At 46.2% G+C, this 10,329-nt stretch overlaps 1 protein-coding gene across 8 annotated transcripts in view; it reads left to right on the forward strand.

Annotated features, from left to right (window-relative positions):
* INPP4A (inositol polyphosphate-4-phosphatase type I A) overlaps nt 1–7,978 on the forward strand; it is a gene marked incomplete at both ends in the record, with an annotated part of 53,739 nt that extends 45,761 nt beyond the window's left edge. For 6 of the 8 annotated variants that reach the window (XM_079721031.1, XM_079721027.1, XM_079721032.1 and 3 more), the window contains one exon: nt 7,846–7,978. In XM_079721031.1, the coding sequence (XP_079577157.1) occupies nt 7,846–7,978 (133 nt within the window). Of the gene's footprint in view, nt 1–2,921; nt 3,206–7,845 lie in introns of those variants that run through there. The other 2 variants (XM_079721028.1, XM_079721029.1) reach the window with 1 other exon arrangement.
* Nucleotides 7,979–10,329: the final 2,351 nt, after the last annotated feature.

Raw genomic sequence — 10,329 nt, forward strand, 5'->3', positions numbered from 1 at the left:
TGTTTGGTCTTTCCAAGTTCACCCAAACCTTGTGACCTCAGGGCTGCCTGTTGATGCACTTTTAGAAAGTTCACACTCTGCCTGCCTCGGCCTCTGGGAGGCGGTGGGGTCTCGGCATCCCTGGTGCGGTCAGCTGCGAGGTGGAGGGGAGGACCGTGCTGGTGAGACACAGGCCGCCAGCCGCAGAGAGACGAGAAAAATGGAGGGACACAGCTCTAGCTGTGGGGCAGATATTAGGATGAGGTCCGTGCCGTACGTAGGCACACGTCAGGTGTACAGTTGGTACCCCTCGGTCCAGGCCTCTATCCAGTCTTGGCTTCGTGAACACATTCGATGAAAACAACAGTTTGTTCTGACTGCGTCTGAGCACAAAGGTCTCGGAAGACCAGGGAGCAGGTGGCACCTTAGACACGTGGGCGGCCCCATCTGCTGGCCTGCAGCCCGCCAAGGGGCTGTGGGCAGTTACCCACACGTGCACAGGTGAACTGGGAGGCTGACAACACACGAGGTACTCTCACAACTTTGATCACGGGTGATTGCTATTCCTTGTAGGAAAATCAGAAAATCCACATAAGCCCCTACCCCGGTGACTCCCGCACCAGCCCCCACGCCACAGGACAATTCTCCGTATTCCTGCTACTACAAGGAACACTGCTAACATCCCGATGCGTGTTCAGATACATACGTATGAGTGTGAGTGTGCTTAACCCACACATTGGTCAACGTACCCAGTCCCTGAATAGTACACAAAACATATGCACAAACAGATGCAGTTAGATGTGTAATTCTGTCCACCGTTTTAGCCTACTGTTCTCACTTAACTGTCTTGTGAGCATTTTTTCAGGTTAATGAATGTGGGCCTTATCATGTTTAGCACACCATAATTTATCCAATTTGCTGTCCTTGAATCTTTAAGCTGTGTACGGTGTGTCAGCACTTTAAATACGGGTGCAGTGAATACCCTTGTGTTTTCTCCTACCCACGTCTGCCCTGTTGATTCCTTAAGTTAAAAAGTGTACACCCTTGTAAGGCCTTTAATACAAATTGACAGGTTGTTCCCATACCAGTCACACCCAGTGTCCCGGGGGCCTGCCCACCCACCCTCTGGGTAATCATCCTGCCACTGCTCTGAGCGCTTCTGAGCCTGGGAAGTCGGCCTTGCTTTCCTACATTACAGGCAGGGACCCCGGGGTCCTGAGTAGGGAAGGACCCTCCTCCCATGGGACGGGCATCATTCCCTTGGCCTCCCTCTGCTTCTCTGAAACCCCCATCTGCCTCCAATTATGGATGTCTTTTTTAAGTTTATTTAGGTTTCTCTGAATTTTCTAAAACCTCTGCCGTGAACATATGTTACCTTAATAATCGTTGAAGAAGTTATTAAAAACCAAAGCAAAGCTCAGTGCCATCTCGCCTCTGCCGCCCCCGGGATCCTCAGATCACCAGCCCCGGGTGCCATGCTCGCCACCCCCTTGTCCACCTGACCTCATGCATTTGTTTCCGTGTGACACTGTTACCCCCGACTTCTCTGTTTTTTGGATTATCCCGTGTGGGGAAGATGTGTCTGTTCATAGGCTGCAGGCCCCAGGCGGCTGGTCGGTAGCTGGTGTTTCCCGCTGTGGCGTGGGGCCACGGGGCAGCCCGGAGCCCTAAGGAGGCAGCAGGAGGTCTGGCCATGCCCTGCGGTGCTTCTCTTGCTTTCTGGCTCGCATCCTGCCCGACAGAGGAGCAGCGCACGCAGGCAGCGGGGTGGGGCGGCTGGGGGAGGGGCAGGGCTGACACTCAGGCTGTCTTGTGTCCTGGAGGCCCAGGGTGAGCACTGGCCAGTGCTGTGCTAGCAAGTGCTTGACAGCCAGCTCTCTCCAAAAACAAAAACAAAACCTCATCTGTCTTGTTTGCCAATTTCTGTGGCATAATTAACACTCCCACCAGCACCTGTTTCAGGCTGCCGAGTGACGCCACGGACCAGGGAGCTGGGAAGAGATGCACACGCTTGGCTTTTGCCGTCGGAGGCCATTCCAGCTCCCTGCTGGTGGTGCCCCTCTGTCCCCAGTGCAGGGTCCGAAACACAACAGTGGGCCTTCCTAAGTGGCCCCAGTGGCCCCCAAGACTGCCCTGGCCTGGGTCGTGACCCCATGATCAGTGCTCGTGGCATGAGAAGCATCCCCCGTGAGAATGGCACATCCAGGGCATCCAGGGTCCTCCGGGAGCCTCACCTCAGCACATTTCTTTGGTAGCACCAAAGGGGGACAGACCCCCAGTTTCCAGTGAGCTGGGCTGGACTCCATTCTTGGTAGACCCCATCTCACAGAACGATGACTCGGAATGGTAGCTCACACCCTGCCGCTGCGCAGCCTAAAAGCCAAGGCGAGTCTGGCGAGGGCTCTGCCTGCAGTTGATACTGAAGGGAAACGGTTATCATCTGAGTGTTTAATCAGGAGGCAGCTTTGGCGAAATACGTTGCACCACCTGCCGCTCAGGCACCTGTGAGAAGGTCAAACGCCCCCGATGGTTCTTCATGTTCAGCCTGCTCTTTGGAGTCCACGTCTGGCCGCACGTGCGAGCATGGCAGGGCAGCATGGCGTGTGCTTGGCAGCCGAGGGAGTGAACATGGAAAACCATTTAGTCGGCCTACACGTGTTTGTTTTCAGTAGATTACAGTATTTTTTTCTTATTTTCCCTTCTCTTTCTCTCCTGTTTTGTAATTGTGCTCATTTTGTTTTGGTATCCCTTTTACACCCTTTTCTGCATATCATCTTTTTCTTTGTGTTGTGGCTTCATTCCATGTTTTTTTAAATCTTATCTTTTGGTTCTCCTCTTTTTTCCCCATACTTTTGAAAAAATCCATTGCATGTATCCCTCCTTTTCCTTTATTTTCTTTCCCTTTTTCTTTTCCTTTCTCCCAACCTTCTTCCTTTTCACAGCATTGGAACACGGGAGGTAGTCACCCAGAAGAACTTGAGCGGCCTGGTGCCCATCCGAGACTTAAGACTAGACCCCAGCCTCCTCTGTTCCATCCCTTTACTAGCTATGAGCCCCAATTTACTGATTGCGTGGCTCTTCCTGAGCGTAGCATACCTGGCGGCCAAATTGCGTTGCAAATGAGTATCATTATGAGAAATTAACAAATCATCCGAAAAACAAAAGTGCCAGAACATGTCCAGCCACCGTGTACCTAACTGGATAGAAGGAATGTGTCAGAGCATGGTCCGCCGAGATATATTTCATGCCTTACAGTTTGACATTTTGTTGTTCTGAATTGTAAATACCTGCCAAATTATTTCACCAAGAGGACGTGTTCGTTTAAATTCTGTAGAGTTTTCAGTGCTTGTAACATGTTCTTACAGAGCTCTGTTACTGCTTTGTTTAGCTGGCCTGGAATTACTTGTACCACATCTCTTACCTTCTGATGTAAAACTATTTATTACCTGTATACCTCTTGTGCCCTGTTTCCTAGAGAGAGGAATTCTGTCAGGAAAGAATTTGTATATTTGATACTATTCTTTAAATGTACTGCTAACCTTTCCTTTCCTTTTGAAGAGAAATGAAAAGTGTAGATGCTTTCTAACTGGCTCATCTAGATAAACCTATTTAATAGGACATGTACTTTCTGCTTTCATTTCAAAGCGTAGTCCCTGAAATTATAGTAGCAAATAGTTTGCAGAATTATAACATTTCCTTGCTTAAGTTATTATTTCCAAGTTGGGATGACACAAAGCTGTGAGGACGGTAGCTCATTGTATCAAATAAGGCACATAAAAATAACATATTGCATGTGACTTTAGAATTACTCTTTTAAATATTTGTCATTAAACTGATCCAGGAACAAATGCAGAGAGTAACAAAAGGCTGTTGACGTTAGATACATTTATTTTTCTTGAAATAGCATTTTTCATCAAAAAAAAAACCCTGCTTCTTTAATTCCAGATTCAAGTCCAGATACCTTTTCTCTCTTACAAATCAAATATGGTTAATTATGAAAAAAAAATCAAAATTTACCAAAAAATAAGGCCTGACTTTTGGGCAGTTGTGCCAGATGGAGGTGTGAGAGAGAAAAGGTCACTTTGGTTTCTGTTGTTATCACTCTTAATTTTAACATGGCAATGTCTGTAAAATGGGAGGATTTGTAACCTTAACATTCCTGTGTGGAAAACGGTGGCTAGACACCTCTGAAGGCAGCAGAGTAGATGACAGGGAACCCCATAGATCCTGCATAAGAAACGGGCGGTGGCTTCTCTGTTTTCCAGCTCAGATTATGTTGTGCTCCTGTTTTGGCCTCCAGCTGGCTTTCCCATACATTGCATTTTATGGAAGTGGATTTCTTTTCACCACTCTAGAAACACTGGAGTGAATTTAGAGAAGCTGGCTTTTTCAGAAACTTTACCCCCAGGCATGCACACAAACCCAGTCCACCACAAAATCTGGCCTCTCCATTCCCTCCCCCAGACTTCCAGAACTGACTCTGGGGTTTCTCTGGTTTGGCCTCAGATCTGAGTCTGGGTTCCGGGAACTGTAGAGGCAGTTACGACTGCAGAAGCAGTGGGTGACAGATGGCAGAAGCAGACTTTAAATTCTAAGATGAAAGGGCATCCTCCTCACCGCTGTGTCCTAGACCTGAGCAGTGAGGGAGCCTAGGGCAGCCGAGTCCACTCTCCTCACAAGTGCAGTGTGGTCACTCTTGTCTTTTCTAGAATGAGGTGGCTGCTCTGTGGCACAGCTCCTGACATCTGTCAGGAGGGAGTCTCTCTCCAGATGCCAAGTGACTGGCGGTGTTAAGTTGTAGCAACATGACACTAGTCACAGGTGAGGTCCTGCCAGCCTGTGACTCTTGTGGAGAGGTGTGTCCACCACTTGTCCTCCATATCAAGGTGTACAAGTCGACTTTCTGAGACCATCTCGTTCCTTTACTGGAAAGAGGGCAGGCAGGGCCCACGGTTCACGTTCCATAGCTCCTAGCCTGTTCTGGGTAAAGCACTCCTGCTGCCCCCGGGGTGACACGTGCTGTGCCCGCCTCCGGGCTGGCAGAGACCGTGCGCAGATGAGGGAGGCCCTTCTGACCACACAGAGTGTCCCCTCCTCTTCCCGGATGCCACCGCCCGCCCAGCAAATGGGGGCCGTGGCCAGCTAGAAAAGCGCTCTCCCCCGCCTCCCGAGGGGCCTCACGGACACCATGGCCTGTCCCCGGCTGTCTGCCCCCGGCTGTCATGGTGCCCACCAGGCCTTCCTGTAGGCTTGGCTGCTAAGATAAGAGAGAAATGGATGGAAGGAGAGGGGCTAAAATTCTTGGTTTTTCTCTTCAGGGGTGGGTCAGAAGGCAGTACGTTCTAATTCTGCAGTCACGAGGTGAGATGGAGACAGCACACCACGAGATGAGACGAGGCTGGGCGGGGGGGTGTGGTGCTTTAGAATATCTGAGGAAGGAAGCTCAGCGTGCCTTTGAGCTGAGTTTTCATGTCGCCAAGGCCTTACGAAGTCAGGCTAAATATATATTTGAAATCTTTCCTGCTTTAGTAAGTAACAGGCAGGATAAAAACAAAGATGGGGAGATGATTCAAGAAAGGGGGGTCACTGATACTTGGTGAAGGTTTTCAGGTTGCTTCTGAGCTAATGCTAGCGCTGAGGCAGTGTCAGCACAGGTGACTCTAGATGTTCAGGATACCAAGACACTCACGTGTCCAGATGAGTTCTAAAGGGGAAGATCCCCTCCGGAAAGGAAAAACAGAGCTGTCACTAAAATCAGTTGTCACTTGGGGTTTCAATTTTAATTTTTTGTTTTAAAAAAATAGATGTCCTTGAAATAATTTATTGATATAATAAAAAAAATCATGTAGCTTTGAAATAATTAAATCCCTCTTTCTAAAAATCTATCCAAGGCCGCCTCAATGTGTATTATAGATTCCTAAAAATAATGCAGCCACCGTGAGGGATCAGGGTATTCTGCCTTAGGACGGAGGCTGGCCCCTGCGGCAGGAAACGCCAGTTACCACAGCGCGGCCTTGCCTCTGTCCACAACTCAGGCCCCAGCCCCAGGCTGGAGCTTGTCTAAACACTGGGTGATAGAGTCAGCGTGTGATCAGCCTCATTAGTTAGATTTTGTAAACTCAATCCAAATTCAAACATCTGAGGGGAAATAAGCACAATTTGATTTAAAAATAAAGTGTAACCTTGCCTGTAATTTCATGTGTAGTATATATTCAGCCAGCTAAACCAGTAATCGGCCTCTTTAACATGTAAATAAAAAGGTAATGTCAGAGTTCACAAATTCTTCTTCGTTCCTCAAAGCAGTTTGACATTTACTACTGATAGGTAGTTTTTGAAAAGTGTGTACCTTTCTTTGTAAATGGAGAAGCCATATCTGAAATAGTCCAATAATGTAAGAGCTTCCAGAGATTAAAGAAGCACCTACATAGCTTCTGCTTTAAACGGAGTATTTTTTATCTGATTATTGGATGTTAGATCAACATGGTCTTCACTTACTCTAGGGCTCCCTGCTTGTATGGCCTAGGCGCTCAGTGCGGATGACACACACGTAGCTGAGGGCTTTGAGGCTCTTGTGACAAGAAAGCGTATCTGAGTTACTAAATTACTTAATAACAAGCAGGTGGATACTTTTCTAAAATGCCCGAGTTTCTCTTCTGAATAAAATCACTGTCTCACCAAAAATATTTTTCATGTTCTTAATAATGAGATTGTCATTTTCACTTTAAAGGGCTTGAGCTATTGTCACTGATATTTTTTTTTAAATGCATGACACAATGGTCTTCATACAACTTGAAATATTTTTTAAATCACTGTTTCTTGGTAACTGCAAATTTTACATCTCATAAAGGGGATTTTGTACTAAATTTAATAATTAGTTGATTTAACTGCTAGTCTTAGAATAATATAAAACTATGAACTTATACCGTGCTATATAGGAAGTCATTCCTATTTAGAATCGCTTTTGCCTGTGAATTTGATGTCTATCAGAACATTTCCCAGAGAGCTCCCCTGAGGCTCCCATGTGGGAATGTGAGGCCTGCCTGACAGCTCATCCTTCTGTTGGGCATTTGCTTTGCCCACTGGATTGCCATGGCAACCCTTGATCAATGCAGCAGCGGAAGAGGCTGGTGGCAGGTTCTCTAGGGAAGGGCCCCTGTGGGCTCTCACTGGCTCAGTGGCACTCTTGAGAGAGGTGACCACGAGGGCAGCTCACCTGGAGAAGGTGACCTCGGTGGGGTCACTTCTTCACGACACCCCAGCGCTGAGAGCCGTGTAGCCATCGCACAGTCTGCGGCATTGCTATGTGCCCGGGACAGCTGTCTCCCAGGTTGAGACAGCATGTGACAGCCGCCTTCTGAGCCAGATGGTTTTGCTACATGTTGAATTCTGCAAGGAAAATCAGCATTTTGAATTTGAGACGGTTAACAGCTGTTGCTAATATAGAAAAATGCAGCTTTGTAAAGGCTTTTGCTAAGAGTAGCACTTTTTCCATTCAAATTGCTAAGTGACAGAACCTCTGAACCACTAGTTAGGATAGGCCCCTCAGATAACCAGACACGAAATACATGAAACCATTACCTTAAAAAAAAAAAAAAAGGTTGTCCTCCACTTCGATACAGTGCTGCTTTTGGAAATGCAAACCTCGCAGTCCCATACAGCCTGTGTCCATCTCTGTGCTTCTTAATTGCCTTGTTCAGAAACCCGCCATTTTACGTGTGTATTGTCATAAATGAGTCTGGCATCCATTTAAATTAATCAACCTTTTTTTTAATGCTATGAAAATAATCAGTTCATTTCATCTGAGTTTAAGTCTTTTCTTTTTTCCTTTTTTACTGCTGTCATTTCTTGTGCTTGTTTTTTCCCCAGTGAGGGTTGTCGAAGAGAAAATACAATGAAGAATGTTGGAAGTCGCAAATATGCGTTTAATTCCCTGCAGCTGAAGGCTTTCCCCAAGCATTACAGGCCTCCTGAAGGGACTTACGGAAAAGTTGAAACATGAACACACGGTTTCCTCTAATTAGCTGTTATGTAATAAATGTGGGTACCCTCTAGTGTCATATATGAATTCTTCAAGAAGACCTGAAGGATTGGTTTTTACTTTTATGTTTTTAAAACTATTTCACTAAAGAGTCTATGGAGCATGTTTTTTGCGTTGGAATCCATAGCAGGTAATGTTGGGCTCACTAGTGTGGAGAGTTAACTGCCCATTTAAACAGCCTTCAGCCATAATCACACAGATATCAGCAGTTACCTGTATAAATCAAGCCAGGTGCGTCTGAAATGCTAAGACTTTTTAAAACGCCCACTTAGGCAGCTGCTCACCTAACTTATTTTTCTACTGAGTAACTCAAAATTGAGCATTGATTTACAATCTACTTTTTAAAAATCTCCATGTAAAATGGTAAATAATAGTTTAAATGATTGGATCCTGGGCAGACCACTACATGTTAAATGTTAAGGGAAGTTTTGGGGAAAGATGCTCGCCCTGTCTCATGCGGTCAGGGCGAGTGCTTCTGGTGCCTCAGCCTGCCTGTAACAGCACGGGTGGAACCAGGAGTTGAAGTAAAGGCTGATAGATCAGCCTGAGATAAGGCTTATTAGAAGACAATACCTGCAAAGCCGCCCACACAGTAGGGGCCACCCCTGTCCCTTAAAGAACAGGGTGTCTGCTCGAGGACATGAGGCCAGCCGTCTCCTGTTGCCTTATGCCCCGTGTGTAGTCCACGGCCCCAGGGCACGTCTCCCCTTCTCCCCCATGTCAGGACCTCGCACGTGGTGTTGTCTGATGCCTCTCAGTCAACAGTGGGGGATTTTGCATAGAGATAGTGGAAGCCTAAGTATTTTCAAAATTGGTGTCCTCTGGTGGGTTTCCCAATTTTTTGTCTTCTAGAAGACAATACAATCATGTTTGACTGTCTGATGAAAGTGTCTTTTAGGTCTGCAATAATTGTTACTACTCATTCTGTTATGTAAGATGGCTATTGAGAAAGTTGAGATATCTCCTAAAATGAGATTTTGAAAGGGATTAATGGACCATAAAACTTAGGAATTTCATAGAAAATTATGTCTGGTCATCTATTATAAGATGATGATGAGTCATCTGCACATAGCAGAGTTTTTTCTTAGTTTATATGTTTTTATCAATTCTGTTTTTATCATTATTATGTTTACATGTTATTTAAAAGGCTGTAAAAGAAATGTATGTGGCACATATTCATGATACTGATCCTAATGACTTGTGAACCCTTAGGAAGTTCCTTTATCTAAAATTCTAAATGCTATTCTTTGGGCTCCTCTAGAAATGCCACTTGGAAACATGTAACAGGCTTGGGCCTGGGGAGCTGAAGCACAGGCAAGACCACCCCTTGGCAGGGTCAGAGGGTGGGCATCAGGTAAGGGTGGAACCAGGTGACCTTTCAGATCCTTTCCTCCTCAAAAGTCTGCACACCTGGAGCCTGCTGTCTCCTGACGCCCACTGGTGAGTGTGAACTGGTGTGGAGGGTGAGTCAGTGAGGGGCCCTTGGTGCTCACCAGCCCCTGCACAGCTGGGTTCACTGTGGAGGGCGGAGAAACTTGTCCCGCAGGCCCACTGCATAGGTGGCAGCAGGTGGTGTCGGATTCTCCTGTTGTGTCAATCCATGTGCAAAGACAGCTTCCAGTATAGCTGATTTAGTATTTCACCTCCACCATTTCATTTCATTTGTCATTTTCTAGTATCTGTATATTTCCATCTTTACTCATTTTAACATCATTTTTAAAAACTCCCTTGTATTTTTAATGTTACTCATACAACTTTCAGATTTTTTTTTTTGGGGGGGGGTCTGAAGAGCATTACCTGAATTTACCAAAAGGGAATATAGCAAATGTTGTCATCTGTTAGCGGTTTTGCATGTGGCACCTTTATGTGAATATTTTCCCGATTTTGGCTTCATGTTGGATCACCATAAAAGTCGAAGACTTGGCTAATCACGTAGAAAATATTCAGGTTTCAGTATTCCACCCCTGCTCCTGTGTAGTAGTCAGCCTCACGGAGGCATTGCGCGATTACAAAGCTCGTTGAGTGGGGGCCACATTGCCCGTCGTGGTGGCTGCAGGTACCCAGGTCACACGGGAGCTTTGAGTTTTCAGTTGGAGAAGGAAGGCAGTTTTACAGGTTCCCGTAAAATAGAGGTTCCATCAAGTGCTCCTTATATAAGGCACCCATTTAAAAAGAAACGTTGAGACGTACCGAAAGCTCAGATGTGACGTGGATTCTGTGAAAGCGTCTGCAGCACAGTTGCCTTTGGTTTCCTTTAAAAACGTACAAATACTGCATAATAACAGTTTTGTCCCTACACAATTGTATTTGCC

The sequence above is a fragment of the Hyperoodon ampullatus genome (genome assembly GCF_949752795.1).
Source record: "Hyperoodon ampullatus genome assembly, chromosome: 15".
In the NCBI taxonomy this organism is placed as follows: domain Eukaryota; kingdom Metazoa; phylum Chordata; class Mammalia; order Artiodactyla; family Ziphiidae; genus Hyperoodon; species Hyperoodon ampullatus.